Below are 21,072 nucleotides of genomic sequence, written 5' to 3' on the forward strand. Positions count from 1 at the left end.
GGCGGAATACAGCTGCAGAGTCAGAAGAGCCCAGACAGCCTCCTTCAGTTGGGCAGCTCTGCGCTTCCAGAAATGGGAGGGGGGCAGTGTAATGTAACTCCGTGTGCCCCCCATGCCTCATCTCTGTTTGGAGGGTGTAATCCCCAACCCAAATTGCGCCCATGGTTGTCCTGCTCCACGCATTTTCCCTTTGCTTCCCTGCCGTTTTCTGCAGGGAAGCACAGGAAATCTGGGGGGGCGTTTTCTGTGGGTGCGCAGTCATGCAGAATCCCCTCCGGAGTAGAGATCCTGATAGCAGCTGTGGCCAGAAATGCCTTTCATTTTATTGCTAGTTGAAAACTGCCCTTTCTTTTGAATGCAGATTTAGCCACATTCATTTGCATTTTTTCCACGTCCAGACTGGTTACCACAACATGCCCTACCTGGGTTTGACAGCAGAGTTCACATAGAAACTGCAATGGCTAATAACAAAGTGAACAACTTTCTAAATAGATCAAACAGGAGAGGGAGAGAGCACACTGTAGTGCTACACGGTGGAGTTCTCTGACTTCTGTTTTATGTCTAGGGTGCTTCATTTTCCGTTAAAAATTTTTTTTCTGTGAATTTATCAGTGTTTATTACCACAACAACAAAAACGGGTGAAAATCAGTGCAAAAAAACTATTAATTTTTTTTTTGGGTTTATTTTGGTGGACAGAAAGACGGGGAGGGGAAGTATTCAGTAGATTAATGCTTTGAATTATGTTAATCAATGTAGTTTTCTGCAGAACTAAAACAGCACTCAGAACACACCACCTCTGAGTTTAAGAAAACAGTACATCTCTAATCCCCAAATAAAACTTTTCATTTGAATAAACAGTTTACTGTTGTAGACTTTGTAAATATTTATAGGCTAATAGTTCTGTTTAATAATTGGCCACACCATTTGCAGTGCATACGTTCAACTTAATCTTTTTCTCCATTTTTTTAAGAACTTTTGAATACTTACTTGTGTTCTGAAATGTATTCTGATACAGAGTTTCATTTTCTTCCCATTTTAGTGCATCAGATCTTTAAACCATTATCTCCTAACAGCTTGAAATACGTATGTGGTGTGCGTCAGTTTTATCAGTACATTCAGATGCGCACGCACTTCAGAGCTTGCGTGCGTGTCTGTTTGTTTGTTTTTTGTTGTTGTTGTTGTTGTGTGTATCTTCTAGACCTGGGGTCGCCAACCTGAGCCTGAGAAGGAGCCAGAATTTACCAATGTACATTGCCAAAGAGCCACAGTAATATGTCAGCAGCTCCCCCAACCCGCTCCCAGTACCTCCCACCCACCGGCAGCCCCTCTGGTCAGCGCCTACCCCTCCCTCCCCACACCTCCCAGTCAGCTGTTTCATGGCATGCAGGAGGCTCTGGGGGGAGGAGTGAGGGCACAGCAGGCTCAGGGGAGAGAGCGGGAAGGGGTGGAGTAGGGGCAAGGCCTGTGGCAGAGCCAGGGGTTGAGCAGTGAGCACCCCCTGGCACACTGGAGAGTTGGTGTCTGTAGCTCCAGCCCCAGAGTCGGTGCCTAGACACATGTGGCTCCAGAGCCGCAGGTTGGCCACCCCTGGTCTAGACTAATACATAGCCTCACTTCAACAGGCGGCTTTGCATATACACACCGACTAATGTCTTATCATAATGCATATATTTCATGCAATGTATTGTATTTACCTAATAAAACAAGTTATTTTTTATATATTTGAATGATACAAAAGTTGGGTGAACATCAGAAAATACTGAATAATATTTTTTGTAAAACCTGGGAGTTTTTCAGAAAAAATCAGTTTAAACTGAAAACGAAGGGGCTTACCTATGTCAAATCCTTCATGATCCTGGTCCTGATCTATGAAGAGGCTAGTCCCCAGTTATCTCAGAGATGGTCTTTTTTCCATGCCTCATCTTGACAGTTAGTCAGTGGGAGCATTGTATTTGGTGGTACTCAAGGTCAAAGGAGGTACAGAATGACTTTTTATCTATTTTGGCAGACCAACTTCTAAGTGATTTAACTCAAGACCGCAACCGTACTCTTCTTTTTTTTTTTTTTTGTATCATCACACAAGCACCCATCAGTTTTCTCCTGCCCTTCTGCTTATTCCTGAATTGTCCTTTCTGATGCTGTATGCTGCATAACTTCCTGTCCACCCAAGCCTACCTATTTCCACAATCTCTCCAACAATGACCCTGACTACCATCACATTAACCAAATAAAGAAATAGACTTCCAATGTTATGCATCTCTTTATTTAATTATTCTTCCCTATGATATATATTTTCATCTGGCCCTGCATTATCATGTCCTGTACAATGTAAGATTGTCTGGTCATGGTTAATGCTTTTGTTTCCTTGTAAAGTGCCACACACACCTACAGTGCTAAATGGGAACTTGGGTAATAGATGAACGGTGGCAGGTGGAGGAAAAGCTTTCCAGGGGAACCTCTGACAGAACCAAACTGGGGATTAGTAATCTCACAGACTCTGTTCAGCTGGGGAGCGGTTCTGAAGTCTCTCACTTGGTGTAAGTCTAAATCAGAAGTTAAACAAAACTACCTGTTTCATTGTTACATCAGTATTTAAGTTACGGCCCTTCAAAAATGCTGTGTTGCTATTAGAGATGGTGAAAACTCAATCTTAAAACTTCCAAAAGTGAGGTTCTACTTTGAAAAGTGACTTTGATCTTGTCTACATAGGGGCTTTAATATGCACTGAACTGTAGTGCGCTTGTCTGCAGTAGATAAACTGCCGTGGTAGCATACACACAGACAGCTGTTTCCTGTTTCAATTTGTATAATTGTGTACACGCAAAAGGGACTTTGTGTGAAGTAAGTGTGTGGCATTCTGGGTGGGTATTCCACTGTCCTTTGCTTTGCGGCTGGGCTTGTGCATTCTGAGATTTTTCTCATGACACATAGTGAGATATGCACTGAAAGACAACGGAATTCTGGGACGGGGGGGGTGTCAAACTCCAAAACTCCCATGATTCCACTCCTGCTGTTTAATGTTACTGCCAATTTGAGAGGAAACTGCCATTTTCAAACTGCTGCCAGCCAGTGCGGAGAAAGCAATGCTTCCACAGTGATGCTGACGATTGTGAATATGCAGAAACCATTGGTAGGGAGGTGTTGTTTGAGTTCTCTACAGTGAGTGGCTTTGGTTTTGGATTTCAGCCACTGTGCAACCAAGCACTTCCTGCAACCATGGCTGTGCCAGCAGGAGCAGGGAGAGGAGGAGGATATTGAGCAAGTGCTCCTGCACAAACTTTCCTTGGAGCAGCTTCACACAGTGCAGTGCCATTTCTGGGCTTGAGAAAGAAGCAATGGCTGGGAAAAGATTGTTCTGTAAGGCCTGGGGTGGTGACCAGTAGTGACACCAGAATTTTAGGCTGACAAAGGCAGCTTTCCCACAGATCAGTGCAGAGCCCACCCCGAAGCTGTAGAGGCACCATAGCAACATATGAGTTCCTAAAACTGTTCAGAAACAGGTTACCATCACCATCCGGAGGCCACTTCCGACTCATTGGTTAGTAGCTATTTAACTTGGCATGGGTGAATTGACTGACCAGGGCCATTTGTGATACAGGTGTATACTGTTATGAAAAAGGTACTGATGCACCATGTCATAAAGCCTGGAAGGAGGTTATTGATTGTGTTGCACAAATGGGGTTCCCAAATTGTTTTGGGGCAGTTGATGGGATGCATGTGCCCCTTGCACTCAAGGCCTCAGAGTTTATAAACAGAACGGGATTTTTCTCCATGATGCATCATGGCCTGATTGGCAGGGTAACATACATAAATGTAGAGGGGTCTGGAAATGTCCACAATGTTAGGACTTTTGATATTCATAGCTGCTTGCCTTAATGAATTCTGAAAGATTTGCTCCAGGATCACTATGGACATTAATGGTGTTAAGTATCAGAGGGGTAGCTGTGTTAGTCTGGATCTGTAAAAGTGACAGAGCCCTGTGGCACATTATAGACTAACAGACGTATCAGAGTATAAGCTTTCGTGGGTGAATACCCTCTTCGTCGGATGCATGTCACGCCTGTCAGTCTGGGAGATCCATCCTATCCTCTGCTTCCTTGGCTGTTTGAAGCCATCTACAGGGCACTTGGATAGAAGAAAGGAGCTGTTTATTGCCTGAGCAGTTGTAGGATGACAGTGGAGTGTGCATTTGGCAGGTTGAAGTGTAGATGGTGCTGTCTCATGACAAGGTTATAGGCTGCAAAGCACTACCTGCCTCAAATTATAGCTGCATGCTGCTGGAGGCTTGGTTTTCATCCCTGACCTTCCTATGAAGGTTTCTGAGCTCTTTGCTCTTGATGCGGCACTGCATAGCATCCCAGCTGTGACCCTCATGGCCATCTACTTAGCGATGGATGTGAATGCATCTTTCAGTGCTTGCTGGTAAGCACTACCTGCACCGTTGCATCTCCTGAGATGATGAGATCAAGGATCTCTACTTGGCTCCAAGCAGATGCATACGCTATGGTGTAACACAGCTATATTAATACCACTATAATGCCAAAATATTCAAATTCCGGAGCAAATTGACCAGTCCTGGCTGCATGCCAGCAGTTAAATGGGGTGCTACATCCAGTCAACTTGGCCCTGGTACAGTGGAGAACACACAGGTAAACAGATGGATTGGACATGATGGGACGTAAAGTGTGGAATAGAAGTTGGAGGACTGTCAAAATAGTGTGAAAGAGCATTGTGTGCATGAGTGCTAGTCAGCACTAACTCAGTACGTAGTGAACTTACTACACCTTGAAACTCTGTTAGTTACTGTGCTTTAAGGATTTGCATCATGCAAGCAGGGCATTTCAATGTGCACAACTGCCCTATGTAAAGATGCCCCTATGTTGTTTGACAGATTTTGCTTCCTTTGTGTATTCAGAGTTACATTTGTTCATTTTAGTGATTGTTTATTACTTCCTGGTGTACTCCTGTTACCTTTATAGGCTAAACATCACTATGAGAAAATGAGTAGGATTCTATTCTGAATGGTATATCAACAGAACTGTTAAGAAATTAAGTTTCAACTGCATGATAAACTCAGACTTCAGTTACTCGTGTGACAACTGTATCCTAAATCAAAGAGCAACATTGGACTTGAAGAATCTGTAGTGCTGATGGAGACGTGAGTCAGAACACAACTTGACTTTCAGATGTCACCTGGAGATTGCAGGATTGACATTTTAAAAAAAAAAATCACCTTTTTACTTGTAAGCTGACCAAATTTGATATTGTAGTTAAATGACTCAGAGGCAGAATCCCAGAATGGAAAGAGACTTCAAAAGTGATAGAATAGAACTGAACTTCAATGGAATTTAGCAACATGTGATTTATAAGGTGCTGAGAAAACAGAAGTTAGTCACTTTTTAATGTAAATAATTATCATTAGCACTTGATTCTTCCCTGGGCTACTATAAAGTATCTTGATGATTTTAGGTTGTATTTGTCTGGGCAGGTTTTACACCTAACTCTGAGTATCTGAACAGTGACTAGTTTGATTTTTAAATAGTCTTAAGTGGTGTGATTTCAGTATAGAAGCATGAATATCTTAAAAAAATCACACTTTTTTTATTGAGGTATTTGTCTTAATTACTGTAATTTCAACTGGAAAAGGCAAGTAAACAAATTTTGTGCTCTCTTGTGATAGAACTACCAAGGACGACTTCTTTCTTGGGATTTAGACCATTTTTCGAAGTGATTGGTGTTTATAACTCTGAAATTCTACTCTGAAATTCAGAGTTACGAATTGACCGGTCAACCACATAATTCATTTGGAACCAGATAAGGCAGCAGCAGCAGAGACAAACAAACAAAAAAGCAAATACAGTAGAGTACTATGTTAAACATAAACTACTAAAAAAAAAAAAAAAGGAAAGCAGCATTTTTTCTTCATAGTAAAGTTTCAAAGCTGTATTAAGTCAATGTTCAGTAAACTTTTGAAAGAACAACCATAACATTTTGTTCAGAGTTATGAACATTTCAGAGTTACGAACAACCTCCATTTCCAAGGTGTTTGTAACTCTGAGGTTCTACTGTCGTATTTTAGAAGTGATAATATTGGGCCTGACTTTGACTAGTGGGAGTTGTGAGTGCTTAACATCTCAGAAAAATCAGGTCCCTTTATTTTAAGGTGTTTGTCTAACCTGCTCTTAAAAGTCTCCAACGATGGAGATTCCACAACCTCCCTAGGCAATTTATTCCAGTGCTTAACTCTCAGGGTGGTTAGGAAGTTTTTCCTAATGTCCAGCCTAAACCTCCCTTGCTGCAATTTAAGCCCGTTGCTTCTTGTCCTATCCTCAGAGGTTAAGGACAACAATTTTTCTCCCTCCTCCTTGTAACAACCTTTTGTGTACTTGAAAACTGTTATGTCCCCTCTCAGCCTTCTCTTTTCCAGACTAAACAAACCCAAATTTTTCAATCTTCCTCATAGGTCATGTTTTCTAGACCTTTAATAATTTTTGTTGCTCTTCTCTGGACTTTCTCCAATTTGTCCTCATCCTTCTTGAAATGTGGCACCCGGACCTGGACACAATATTCCAGCTGAGGCCTAATCAGCACAGAGTAGAGTGGAAGAATTACTTCTCATGTCTTGCTTACAACACTCCTGCTAATACATGTATGTAGAAAGAGAGGCAAAACTGACTTGTGCTGGATTGTGGTAAAGAGATTCATTCCAGAAAGAAATAATTGGGTACCAAATCTTTCACACTTCTCCCCATGTAACACTTGTATGATAGACTGCGTTAAATAATGAATTAATCAGTTATTTGGCAATCTATGAGAAGTGATTTCTCAGTGGCAAAGCTGAGAGTTATGCCCTACCTGTTGGAAGTTGAACAGTTGAGGAAAATGTAGGTACTGTATCTAAAAGCAAGTGGCATGCTGCATGTGGATTGTAAATAGAACAGACCTCCTGCTTTGAATTGGGAGTTTGAGCTAAAATCTACAGTACCATTTCACTGTGAATTTATTACCATCAATTAAAAAATATTTACTCTTAACTGTCAAGGTTATACAAATGGAGATATTTGTAACGCTATGTTTTTCTTTCTCCTGCCCTCCCGCCTCCAACTCCCAACCACAAGTAAAAGAATTCTCTCTAGCCTCACTGGCAAATCTATAATCTTCTCCAAGTGAAGGCTTCACTGTAATGACAACCCCAAAGATTCTGCTATAATAAGAAATCCCAGCACTGTAGGTTCATTAGACAAATTGTGTGGTTCAAGAAAGGTATGGTGTAGGGACAGAGCAACATGGATATTACCTATAATGAAGTACTTAAACCTTATACATTCAATTGGACATATTTTTGAATATGCTAAAGGAGTGTTAGTCAGTTTTTGTGATCAGAGATTAGGAAGGAATTATTATTATTTTATTTTTGTTCTTGTTTTTACTAAAAATTTTAAAAATGTTTAGACTTGATATGGCAGAACTCTCCATCTTAGGTTCTTGTATATTACTTGAATTATGGTAGTATCTGAGTATCTCAGTCCTTAAAGTATGTCTCCCCAGAACAGTCCTGTGCCATAAGGAAGTACTATTATCCCCATCTTTAACATGGGTGACTGAAGCACAGACAGGCTAAGTGATTTGTGCTGGGTCACAGAGGAAGGCTGTAGTTGAACATGGGCTTGAACCCAGGTTTCCCAAATCCTACACTAGCATGCTAGCCTCTGACATAAACTGTCCTTTTTTTCTCCTATCATCACATGGTTCTAGGCTTCAGAGACCCATGCTTTGGCTTTGGCTGTGCTACTTAACTTTTAAAGAATTAATATTGATCTGAATTCTGATTAAATCAACATTTTTTCCCCCTCCATTTAATGCTTTTTTTTTTTCCTTTTAGGCATGTACCGGCATTGAAAATATTGATGAAGCTATTACGTTACTTGAACAAAATAACTGGGATTTAGTGGTAAGTATGTCTAAGAAAATGATTTTGTAGCACAAGTTCATATACTTGTTGGTACTGTCTAAGCAAAACTTGAATTGAATGTGACTTTTTTCCCCCGTTAAATACATAATTCATAGGAGAATTAAGTACTTGTTGATTAGATCCAAGTGTAACTTTGTATGTATACAAAAATTAAAGGTAACCTTTTAAAAAAAAAGACAACTTGTAGATATAAGAATTTTCAAGGATTTAGTTAGTACCCGTGAAAGAAATGGGAGGTAAACCACTTTCTTCAAATAAGCTATTTTTTGAATGGCTTAATTTTGGCACTGCAGTTTTTTTGCTGCTGCCATTTATTTGTATTACAGTAGTGCCTACTGGATCAAGAATCAGCTCGCCCTACTCTCCCTCTCCACTCCTCTTCCCCCCCACCTTTCCCTCCAGTCTTGATGTTGTCCAGACACTAGTAAAAAGACAGTCTCTGTCCCAGGTGTCACAATCTATGTTGTAGCAAGACTCAATGTGTAGATGAGACAAACATGGCAGTGGGCAGGCAGGCAAGGTATCAGAAAAGTAAGCAAATCAATGTGTATTAAGCAGAGATGTTGGCTCACTGCCTGCGTAGGGGTTGTGATCTGGTAGTACTCTATAAATATTGTAGGAGAGGTTAGTCATAAGGAGGAATTTGAAGGATGCTAAGGTAGTGGCGCAGTGATGTTGTCAGGGAGGTTTTCCCATTCATGAGGCATGGTCTTTTTTTTTTTATTTTTTTTCCCCCTTAACTTTTCGCTGTTGCTGGTTATATTGATACCTTCCTCTTATAGATGCCACAGAATTGGAATAATATTGTGGTTTTTCTTAGTAAAGCCAGGTAGGTCATTATGAAAATAAGATTTTGGGAAGATTTTAAAGAAGTTAATTAAAAAAATTAAGTACTTAACAATTTTCCTTCTATAGAATAATTGCACATTTGTAGTGAGTCTGTGAGGCAGCTACTGATCTGGATTCTCCATGTCCACAAAAGCAGGAAAAAAATGCAAAATGGAGCTATTACAATACAGGACTGTTGGTGGTTGTTGGAGTTTTTAAGAGACTGAGGATAGGATAGCACATTTTGAAAATGAAATAGAGTAAAATAAAGTGGCCTTTCTTAATTAAACTTTACATAAAGCATTTTAAGGTTTTTGCCAAATGGTATCACCCCCCCCCCCCAAAAAAAAAACAATAGACAGCTGTTTCATGTATCCAACCAAGGTAATCAGAAACCTTTACATTGATTATTTCGTGCAATTAAAAATAGATACTGTGATAGGATGTTGTCATGACCTCATGTCTCCTGTCTTGAAAGTAAATGTCTGTTTGCTTCACCACTTATACAGCAGGAGGAAACTCCTATGCATTTTATAGAGGTAAAAAATACTCAGTTTGATGCATTAACCATGTATTTTAAAGTCTGGATGTGGGAAAGGGGGACTGTAGTGTATTACAAGTGCTTGTGAGTCTGGCTGACAAAACTGTGATGAAGAATTATGAGAATAGCTAAGGAGCTCAGTCTTATTACTGATCTTAACTTGATGGCAGAACATCCCACGATGCAATGTCAGAGATGCAAGACTGAACAGAAAGGGGGAAGTGAATAGATGAAGCTGTGAGAGCTGATAAAGTTACCTAGAAATAAAATTTATGGGGCAAAGAACTGATTCAAGAGACAGCCTTGAAGAAGACAGATGGAAAGTTAGAGAGGGAGGAAGATGAGCAAATAAAGGAGATGCTGAAGGAAAAATTGGAGCGGTAGGGGAAGAACGGGGGGGAAAAAGAGAGGTGGGCAGTGTCCTGTGAAGGAGGAGTGATGAGCTGTTTCTGAGCCAGTGCATAAATCAAGAAGTGTGAGAATGGAGAAGAGGCCCATGGACTTCAATGGCAGTAGGGTTATCTTTTGATGAGAACAGTCCTGGTGGAGGGAAAGGAGTGAAAGCCAAATTGCAGTGTGCTAATAGGGAATTGGAGGAGAGGAAATCAAGGTGGTGAGTGAGAGAGCATGTTTAAGAAACTTGAAAGGAGAATGGAAATGGGATGGTAGTTAGAGGCAGGGTCAAATGTCAGGTTGTCTAGGGCAGGGCTACTAGAGCATGTAAATAGTGGAGATGAGATAAGGGGTGGGGTAGACTTCTGAGTTAAGGCAGCAGTTCAGTTGTAATTTGTGGTGTAGGAAGTCTGCCTGGTCCCTGAACATACCGTCAGAGTTGCTCAGTGGCACAGGCGCAAGGTTAAGCTAGGTTTGGCGAACAATGGGATGAACAGGAGTGGCAAAGGAAAGGGGTGAGGGAGGAATTTAGAGAGTGGCCATTTTCAGAAAAGTGATGAAGTAAAATATAGCACCTTGTCACATGAGAGGGGGTTCCATTAGTTTTCATGAAAGGATTCTCTTGCCATTTAGTGACTCTAGATATAGAATCAGAGTTGTTACATAGGTCACGTCATGACCTAAGGCAACTCTGAGGCAGGTCTCCAAAATGTTCAGAGTTTCTTCCTGAACTATATAGCGCAAATGGGCAGCATTTAGAACTTCAGGAGCAGCCTTCTGTCCACAGTCTTGTGCTCAGAACTTATCATCTGGTGTGTTGTCAGGTGAACTTCAATAGGGTATCCAGAAAAATTCAAGTGTTTAAATAGGAAGCCAAGTGAGTCATGCAAGAATGTGGACAATCTGCTCCAGGACACTCTTGCAACACTAAGAAATGCAAGTCAAGCAAACATAAGCCAAAGAAGTTCTAGTCTAATGGCAGGGAGTGCATTTGGACTTCATTCAGGCTACCTGTGTCATCTTCGCTCCATTTCACCCTAAAGGTGTTATGTAGAGAGGAAACTAGGTGGATGACTCATGGCCACCTATTTCCTCCTGAATTCTATGAGGCTGTGACCACAAGTGTCCTGTACTCTGGGACACCAGCTGACGCAAGAAGAAAGCAAGGACTGAGAGTGAGACTGAATGCAAAACGGATCCGAAGATGGGAGTAGTCATGTACTTCCTGGTAGAGGCTGAGAGAGAATTTAAATTTGAGTGGGTGGAACTAGCAAAACGCAGATGCTTCAGAAAAATGTGAAGGCATTTTTACAGCTTTTCTAAAGATAAACAGGGTGACATCAGTACTTTGTCTTCTGCATTGGTTAAATGGCTACCTTGTGGTGTCCAGATGGAGTTTAATATGTTGGTTTTGACCTGTGAAGCTGTACATAGACAGTGCCCCCATCTGTGTGCCATTCAGCTGCAATTGCTAGTAGCAGAGGTGCTTGGACTGGAGTCTTTTTTGTATAAAGGAGAAGCTGGTGGCAAGGGTGGCCTCAGAGAGGCTCTCAACCTTTGAATTAGCCCATAGTCCAAAACAGCCCATGCATATGTGTGTGTGTGTGTGGGGGGGGGTGAGGTTTGTTTTTTTGCTTTGTTTGCTTTTTAATGGGCATACTTCAAGGGTTATCTCTTGACACAAGCTTTTACAAGGGTCTTTGTGTGGTGAAGGATGGTATTTGTTTGTAAAATGGGCTACCATATGATTATGATTATTGCTGTTTGATTTTTGAGGGTGTGGGGAGAAGCTTCTGATTTTGTTAAGGCCTTTGATTTAAAATCTATTAAAATGCCACTGAGTGATCCTCGCAGTGGAGGGAATTATTCTTCTGTACTACGTAAGTGAACACTATTGAGTCCTGTGTCTTTTAGACTTTCAATCTTGATTTTAAAAGTAAGTGATGATGAATTTACTACTACTACTTCTTCAGGTGCTTGTACATGTCCCTTCCATTGTAGGTGCATGTGCTTGCCACATGTACTGCTGCTGGAAGTTTTTCCTCCAGGGTATCCGTAGGGGACTAGCTCTAGCACCCTCTGGAGTGGCGTTTGTATGTGCCGGTATAAGGGACGCTACCGGCCCCCTCCGTCCCTCAGTTCCTCCTTACCGCCACTGTTGGTGCTGGAATGCTCCCCTTGCTCTAGCAAGTGGTTCTCCAAACTTCTCTTATGTCAATAGTTGCGGTTAGAGATAGTATACTTTAGTTTGTAGTTCCCCGAGGGACTTAGTCCAGGGACAGGACATGCTCTTCTCCCCGCGCTTCAAGCCGTGTGATTGCTGTAAGAAGCCCATGCCAATCAGCGATCCATATCTTAGTTGTTTGAAGTGTCAGGGTGAGTCTCACATTCACAGAAAATACCATATTTGCAAGGGATTCAAGCCCCAGACCAAAAAGGAGAGAGACATTAGGCTCTGCACGCTCCTCATGGAGTCAGCTCTTGCACTGGCCTTGGAACTGGCACATTTGGACTCTGTGCCAAGTACTTCGGCATCGACTTCCTCCTGATGTCAATCCTTGTCACTGCGACCAGCCAAAAGACACAAGAAGCACACCAGGAGAGGGTACTCCCTGGGGTCCTGTAAGGATAAGGGAGAAGATGAGCCTCGACCAGATCAGACCATCTCGCTGTCACCAGAGCGCAGCCACACGACAACCTCGCCTATTGCGCCTAGTCCATCCGGCGACCTGCCTCCTACACCAGGGAGTGGTAGAGGTACGCAGTACCTCACAGTGCCGTCCACCCCAGAAGCCTTTAAAGCGGCAAAAGACATCTTCTCCCTCCTGGTGCCGCCTGCTCTTTGGAAAGAGAGGCCTAAGGATCCATTTTTAGGGGAAAGTCCTTTATGGCAGCCCTGCAGAAGTAACCCCGTGGCACTGTACTCCGGCCTTCTCACCAGAACCTTGCCAACGATCTCCAGAGCTGTGTCTTGAATCACAGACCCGTGGCCACTTGGCAGGTTCCCGACACTGATCGCTGAATTCTATGCAACCATCTCTGGGATCCAGATATCAGCCACCAGATCTGTGGTACCGGGCCAGAGAGGCATGCCACCAGTCCCTGGAATTCTGGCAACAGTCACCTGAAAGGTGCCACTCCCTGGTTCTCAGGCGCTGCTCACCAGAGCATCCTCAGCACTCTCAGGAGTCCTGGCGCCGCTCTTCGGAGCAATGCTGGTTGCTGGAGCCGAGACGCCGGTTGCCGGAGTCCCGATGCCAGTCGCCGAAGCGTCATAGATGATCCCTGTGCACATGGTTCCTGAAGCGGGTGTCATCGTTCTCTGAATTATTACCAGGCCTATGAGCAGCGCTGTCAGTCGCTGGATAGGCAGTGTGGCTCATTGGGGTCCCAATACCATTCCCAATTGGCAGGCATGAGACCGGCAGACATAGTGGGGAAGCCTACCCTATGTTGGTCCCACCGTAGTCACCAGAGGAAGACCATTCCTCCTGGGGCTCTGAAAGCGAGGAGTTGATGGCCACTAGAGATCAACCACCACCTGCATAGCCATCAGGTTTTTCCCAGAGCCAACCTGCAAGCATGTGGCCACAGGGTCAGTGGCCTGGGCCCTGGTAAATCTATAATCCATGGGTAAGGCTACGATTTTGTCATGGATATTTTTAGTAAAAGTCACGGACAGGTCATGGGCAATATATAACCATATAAGGCAGTGGTTTTCAACTTGCGGCTCAACGCGGGCTGCTTGCGGCCTAATCAGCACAGAGCTGCGGCTCATACAGGTAGTATTGGATTCGGCCCACATAACACATGGTGGGCCACATATGTGAACATTTCCGAAGGGTCCCTCATCTCCAGGATGGCCCTACAGGCATCCCTTGACTCTGCAGACACGGCAGCATGATCCATCGTGACCTCCATGGTCATGTGCCATGCATCCAGGCTCCATCTCTCTGGGTTTCCAAGGGGGGTCCAAGCAATGGTTGAGGACTTATCCTTCAAGGGTCAAAAACTATTTGCAGACAAATCCGATGTGTCTTTACACACCCTAAAGGATTCAAGGGCGACCTTAAAAACCCTGGGCATCTAAGTACCTGCGACCAAAAAGAAACAAGGCATGTTTTATAACCAGAGATTCTGGTCTATGCCATCCTCTCAGCCCCAAAGACAGTTCGACCAACGGCATAAACAGAGACAGACCAGATGTCGGCAGAACCAAGATCAGCCTTCGATGTCTCAACAGTCCACGTCTAGACAATCATTTTGAAGCTGTGGTCAAAGGCACGAGACCTTTACACTCTCTGACTCCGGAACCAGAAATGGTTCCTCGCCCATTCAGAGACAGTCTGCCACCATACTACCCAGTCTGGAACACCATCACGACAGACAAATGGGTTTTAGAGATTATCCAGAAGGGTTACTCCATCCCCTTTATTTCTATCCCACCTACTCACTCCCCTTCCCCATCCCTCTTCAGGGACCCCTCTCAGGAGCACCCTTTTACAACAGGAAATAAACCAACTTGTACAGTTAGGTGCCGTGGAACCCGTACCATCTCAACACAGTGGGAGAGGTTTTTATTCATGATACTTTCTAACTCAGAAAAAGATCGGTGGGTGGAGACCCATTCTGGATTTACGAAAACTCAACAAAGTTGTGAGAACACAATGTTTCAAAATGGTGACTCTAACCACAATAATTCTGGCATTAGAGAAGGGAGATTGGCTCTTGGCCCTCGAGCTTACAGGACGCTTATTTTCATATTACTATCCACCCGTCACACAGAAGATTCCTGAGAGTTATCCTAGGCAAACAGCATTTCCAATACAGAGTACTACCCTTCGCCCTATCCACTGCCCAAAGGGGTTTTTCCAGAGTTCTCACTGTTGTTCCAGTTCACCACCTCAAGGCCTGGTTACTCCATGGCTGACTGGGGTTGAGAAGTCGTGTTCTGAGGGAGTAAAGGATATATTACTGAGCAGTCGGAGACTAAGTACCAGAAAGAAATATATCCATAAGTGGAAATACTTCTGCCCCTGGAGCCAAGATAAACAGATTTTACCACAATTGTTCCCCCTACAGAGTATCCTGAACTATATCAGAGTACATTTGGCTGCTATTACCTCCTTACATGACAAGGTGAACGGGTTCACTATATTTGCTCACCCGATGATTACATTCTTCCTTAAAGGTGTTGAAAACACTTATCTGAAAATAAGAAACCCTATACTCATGTGGGACCTCAACCTTGTTCTGTGTGGACTCATGGGAAAGCTGTTTGAACCCCTTGCAACCTGCTCTTTGTTGCACTTATCCATGAAGGTGGCTTTCCTCGTTGCCATCGTGTCTGCCAGATGGGTGGGAGAATTAGGTGCCCTAATGGCACATCCACCTTATACAACATTCTTTAAAGATAAAGTAACCGTACAACTGTAACCTAAGTTCATACCCAAAGTTGCCTCCCCATTTCATTTAAACCAACCCATTTACTTACCTGTATTTTTTCCTAAGCCACATGCTGACAGGAGGGAGGCTGCACTCCACGCATTGGATGTTCATAGAGCATTAACTTTCTACATAGAAAGAACGAAAACATTTAGAAAATTACCTAGACTATTTATTTGTTTCCATAACAAATGCTTGATGGGTCAAACCATCTCAAAACGGAGACTATCCAAATGGATATCAGGATGTATCTGTTTGTGCTACCAAAACAACAATCCACTGGGAATTCACACATGCTCCATCTGAGCACTGGAGAGAGAATCTGAGGGCAGGTCTACACTACTGCTTATGTCGCTATAACTTACATCACCCAGGGGTGTGAAAAAGCCACCCCCACTGAGCAACACAAGTAACACCAACCTAAGCGGAAGATGCTCTCCTGCAAACATAGCTACCACTTCTCCTGGAGGTGGAGTAATTATGCTGATGGGAGAGCTCTCTCTTACCAGCATAGAGCATCTTCACCAGATGCGGTGCAGCAGGACAGCTGCAGCGGTGCAGCAGGACAGCTGCAGCGGTGTAACCCTTCTAGTGTAGACAAGCCCTTATTGGTAAATAGAACAGGAAGCAGGGTTTGTTGTGTTCAGTTTCCTACCTTCTGCAATATGATGGGTGCAAAACTGGTTGGAAAACTGTTTCCAGAGAGGTTTCAGAATAGCAGCCATGTTTGTCTGTATTCGGCACCTTAGAGATGCCACAAGTACTCCTTTTCTTTTTACGTTCCCGGAAAGTGGTTATCAGTGGTTCACAGGCTGGAAGGGCATAACAAGTGGGGTCCTGCAGGGATCAGTTCTGGGTCCGGTTCTGTTCAATATCTTCATCAGTGGTTTAGATAATGGCATAGAGAGTACACTTATAAAGTTTGTGGATGACACCAAGCTGGGACAGGTTGCAAGTGCTTTGGAGGATAGCATTAAAATTCAAAATGATCTGGACAAACTGGAGAAATGGTATGAAGGAAATAGGATGAAATTCAATAAGGATAAATGCAAAGTACTCCATTTAGGAAGGAACAATCAGTTGCACACATACAAAATGGGAAGTGACTGCCTAGGAAGAGTACTGCAGAAAGGGATCTGGGGGTCATAGTGGACCGCAAGCTAAATATGTAATGCGGTTGCAAAAAAAGCGAACGTCCTTCTGAGATGTATTAGCAGGAGTGTTGTGAGCAAGACATGAGAAGTAATTCTTCCTCTCTACTTTGCTCTGATTAGGCCTCAGCTGGAGTATTGTGTCCAATTCTGGGTACCACATTTCAGGAAGGATGTGGACAAATTGGAGAGAGTCCAGAGAAGAGCAACAAAAATTATTAAAGGTCTAGAAAACATGACCTATGAGGGGAGACTGAAAAAATTGGGTTTGTTTAGTCTGGAAAAGAGAAGAGTGAGAGGGGACATAACAGTTTTCAAGTACATAAAAGGTTGTGACAAGGAGGAGGAAGAAAAATTGTTTTTCTTAACCTCTGAGGCTAGGACAAGAAGCAACGGGCTTAAATTGCAGCAAGGGAGGTTTCGGTTGGACATTAGGAAAAACTTCCTAATTGTCAGGATGGTTAAGCACTGGAATAAATTGCCTAGGGAGGTTGTGGAATCTCCATCATTGGAGATTTTTTAAGAGTAGGTTGGACAAACACCTGTCGGGAATGGTCTAGATAATTAGTCTCACCATGAGTGGACTAGATGACCTCTCAGGGTCCCTTCCAGTTCTGATTCTATGATCCTGTCTGCAGAATAATTGATAAACAATTTACATACGATTCTAAAATAGAGCTCACTAATTTTGAAAAAAAAATTTTTTTGTTTTTTTCCCCCACTGGTAATGATAGAAATTGTAATGTATGTGTCACTTAACATAATAGTATCTAGCTCTAAAAAAGACTACAGTTTCATCAATATATAGTGGGTTCATTTTTCGAAGTTCACATAGCCATTTCAGAATAAATGTAATGTTCATAAATTTCAAAACCTCACAAAATGGCAATGATCATCTTTATTTTAAAAATACATTTTTAAAGTGGGCTTTTCTATATGCAGAAATATGTGCCTCGCAGCTGTATTTAACTTCTTTTATTCCTTCTGCTGGCAGTAGTTCAAAGCACAGTGTAATTGCAGTAAAACCGGTGGTTTAGTGCACCTGTAAATGTGATGACTTGCAGTTTCTCTCTTACAAGACTTCTAAGAATCAGCTGACAAAACCTGTTCTGTGCTCTGGAAAAGAGAAAATGTGTTTTTAACACCTGTTTTTATAATGCTTCAGTTCCACACCTGTACGATATTTATGGCTAACTTAATAGTATTTCTCTTTGCAGTTTTTCTTTTAAACAGTATTGCTTTTTAAAACCTGACTTTGTAGGAGGGTCAGATAAATACTGTATACAATATATAAAACAAAACAACTTTATATATATAAGAATGCACCCTTAAGCTTATTTTTACTGTTTTAAAGAGAGAGACCATGACTTTCTACAGGGAATGAGTTAAAAGATCTGAATTGGAAAAAAAGAACTTTGATTTTGCAACTTCTTTTTCTGTTGGAGTTCCAGTTATGGATGGGATTCCTGAATGGAAGATTGGTGTTTTCCTTGTTGCTGGTTATCAGCAATCTTTATTTGTAAGTTTTATTGCTCTCTCTGTTGGCCTTTGTTTAGCCTTTTTATTAAGGGCATAAATAACCCTTTAAATGGATTATAGACAGATAGCTGGAGCTGTGTCTGATGAACATTGGAGGAGCTGTATCCTGTTGGAGTGTATGATTTATTTATTTTTAAATTTGAGGGTGTATATAGTTTCAAATCATTTTAATTCTGTGAAATGGAAGATGATGGCTGGATGCTCCCTAATAGATCTGTTTATTAGAATAATAATGCCTAACTCTTGTGTAGTGCTTTTCATTAGTAGACAATTTAAAAAGAAAGAGCTTGAATTAAGATGCTCAATAAAAGATCAATCTACTATTTTGAGGGAGGTCTAGTTAAATAAAAAATGAACCATTCTGAAATAAGTGTCTAACTTTTAAACTGAATTTTTTTCCTGTTTGAGACTTAAAAAATAACTACATTTAGAAACCATAAAATCTCTAAAGATGAACTTGTAACAGATCCTTGCATAATTTGGTGGGAACTAATGGACTTGTGAGGACTGCTGTCTTCTCCCACCAATCGCAGCGATAGCAGGTGGTATATAACATGCGCTTGAGTGGCCTTTCTGTTTCACTGTTGGTTGCCAGCGGAGATTTCCACTGACTGTCGCAGCTTTCAGATGTCATTTTAATCATCTTACCTTTCTATGTTTCTCTTCAGAAATATATTAATCTGCCTCAAATTCTGTCACTTAAACATTTAAATAAATAAAAGCAGTAGTGCCTTTGATCCGTGTGTGACAGTTGTTACCTCCATGTAGCTTTAGGTCACGTTAAAACTTATAACAACTTGTGGCATTAAAGATCCCATTGAGCGTTCGTTCTCCAGATTACTAGGGCTTGACTCTCTTGCAAATATTAGTTTGGTTAGTTACATTCTGCCTTCCCAACTTACCTGTGCAGTTTAAAATTGACACAGGATTTTTCCTAAGGGTGGGACAGTGTAGCTGTGTGGTATTAAGCAGCTGCTACATTCTGTGCCAAAGCTGGCTGCATTTCTGTGGTTGGGGCAGTGGTGTGTGAGTCTATATATTGAGGTGGCAAGATCCATGCGATTTAACTTACATCGTTGACACCCTCCACTGAACTAATGCTGTTCTTCAGAGACTCCAAACCTCTGAGCAGTTTCCTTGAATTTTAAATACCCAAACAGAAACTCTGCATCAAAAATTTGTTTGTTTACTTCAGAATTGCATTGGTCTATGATATGGGTGTGACAATACTCATTCTTGGACTATGCTAGGCATGAAGGCTTTATTCTATTTAAAATCTGGGATTTCGCCTTTCCAGTTGGATTCAGCTCTTGTTTCTAGTTGTGGCAGGTTGTTTAACAGTAGGTGTTTAAATCATGGTGTTATGACTTAGGAAAAAGTTTCTTTACATTCATTTAAGAAACTTCTAAAAATTTTTTTTTCCTGTATCCCTACCATGTTGTGTAGCAGCTGTCTTGCCTACTTTGGACTGGTACCTCCCTAAGCAGCAGCTGACCAATTAGAAACTTGAAGATTTTTGTCAACCGTTGATGGATCCTTTCTTATGCTGCAGCTCCAGTTTGTTCTCTGCCTCATCTGAAGGCAGTTGCAGCAGCTTTTACTTCCCTACTCTTCTGTGTAACAGGGTGGATAAAACCCATGATTTAAAATTGTAAATTTTAGATGTTTGTTTGCTAGTTCTTTTCTTGTTCCCTCTTTATAATCTTAAGCAAAAGAAATCCACTTTAGCAATTTGTTTCTTTAGGTTCCTAGTTGTCAGAATAATTTCAGATATTTATATAGAAGTTTTTTGGTTTTTGTTTTTTTAACCAAGAAGTTTCACACCAAAATCCTCCATATATATTGTAAAAGACAAGTTCCAGGGGCTCATTAACATCTGTATTATGAGAACAACACAAAGACCCAGTGCTGTATTTACAGCCACCACCACCTTCTGATATATATATTGAATTTCCCCAAGTCAAGAAAGTGGAAACGTTTGGACCAGTTTATGCTTCAACCAGGCTATACTTTTTCATCACGGTTTGAAGTCAGTGGGACTTGTGCTTCTAAATTGCTTCTGAAAATACCATCTACAGGTGCCTAAATGTGGGTTTAGCACAGTGCTTCAGTCCTAAAAAAGAAGTGCCAAAAAATACTCATAAGTGAGAGTATTGGAAATATCGGAACATTATTCCAGACACTCCTTCCCCCTCACCCCCCCCCCAAAAAAAAAAAAAGTTCCAGAATGGCATTTCAGGGAGTTCCAGCATAACTCGGTCACGGTTGAGCAGCCTAAGTTTAGGCTCTGTTATTGGAAAATTTTGGCCTCTAGGTATAAAACAAACACAAAACCCCCCAAAACAGTTTGCTATGACAATCTCCTAAGACCACCAGTTTCCAGCTGTTCATTGACATAACTGTTCTCTTGCCACGGCTGTAGCAACCAAATCTCTACACTTTGCTTGTCCATTTGAATGACGAGTAAAGAAAAGTGCATCTTCCAACTGTCCACTCTCCTTTACCCAGTCAACATATCTCTGTATGGCAGCAAGAGAAGCTTGTAACTTCCTTAACTCTCTGATACTAGCTCAGTCTGGCCTGGCGTGAATAATTAACATTCCAGCTTGCAATGTGTATATTGTGTTTAGCTGTTAGCCAAAATCTATGACCCTTTACATTTGTTAGGCTGAGATTGAAATCTATATAAATCAGTTTGGCTTGCTATCCTGTTTGTATAGCAAGTGAGTTTTGGATATAATGGTTTGTTAGGCCAATCCATCCTATTTAGGTCATGGGAATACCATGTCATATCCTGAGGGCCTGCTAGGAATAAGTATCAGTGGTTCTACCTTAGTCCACTTGGTTTGTAAGAGTTCTTCTCTTGACAGTCTTGTCTGAAAAGGCTAAGTGGGTTCTGTCTGTCCTGGTTTGAAATCAGTTTTCCTTCTTCTAGGTATTGTTGGTTCATGGCACCTTGTTCCCTAATATTCGGTGCAACCTGTCTAATAATGATACTGTTGATTACACCAGTTTTCCAAGGTAGCAGACTTGGACTTACAGTAAATTTCAAGATGACCAACCTAGTTGCATCTTGGAAAAGGGGCAATAGAAAAAGTGCTGAAATGTGGTAGCGGTAAAGCAATAGAACAAGTGGACTCTTATGTGTACCTATGAAGCTTGATTGGCGCTGACGGCTCTATCAAGTATGAGGTTAAAAGGAG

At 41.9% G+C, this 21,072-nt stretch overlaps 1 protein-coding gene across 1 annotated transcript in view; it reads left to right on the top strand.

Annotated features, from left to right (window-relative positions):
* The window catches only part of FAF1 (Fas associated factor 1), a 305,800-nt gene that overhangs the window by 25,236 nt on the left and 259,492 nt on the right, over positions 1-21,072 (top strand). Inside the window, exon 2 of the mRNA XM_084638066.1 lies at positions 7,883-7,951. Within this exon, the coding sequence (XP_084494192.1) occupies positions 7,883-7,951 (69 nt within the window). The remainder of the gene's footprint in view (positions 1-7,882; positions 7,952-21,072) is intronic.

Source organism: Lepidochelys olivacea, assembly GCF_965140295.1.
Source record: "Lepidochelys olivacea isolate rLepOli2 genome assembly, chromosome: 8".
NCBI classification, from domain to species: Eukaryota; Metazoa; Chordata; order Testudines; family Cheloniidae; genus Lepidochelys; species Lepidochelys olivacea.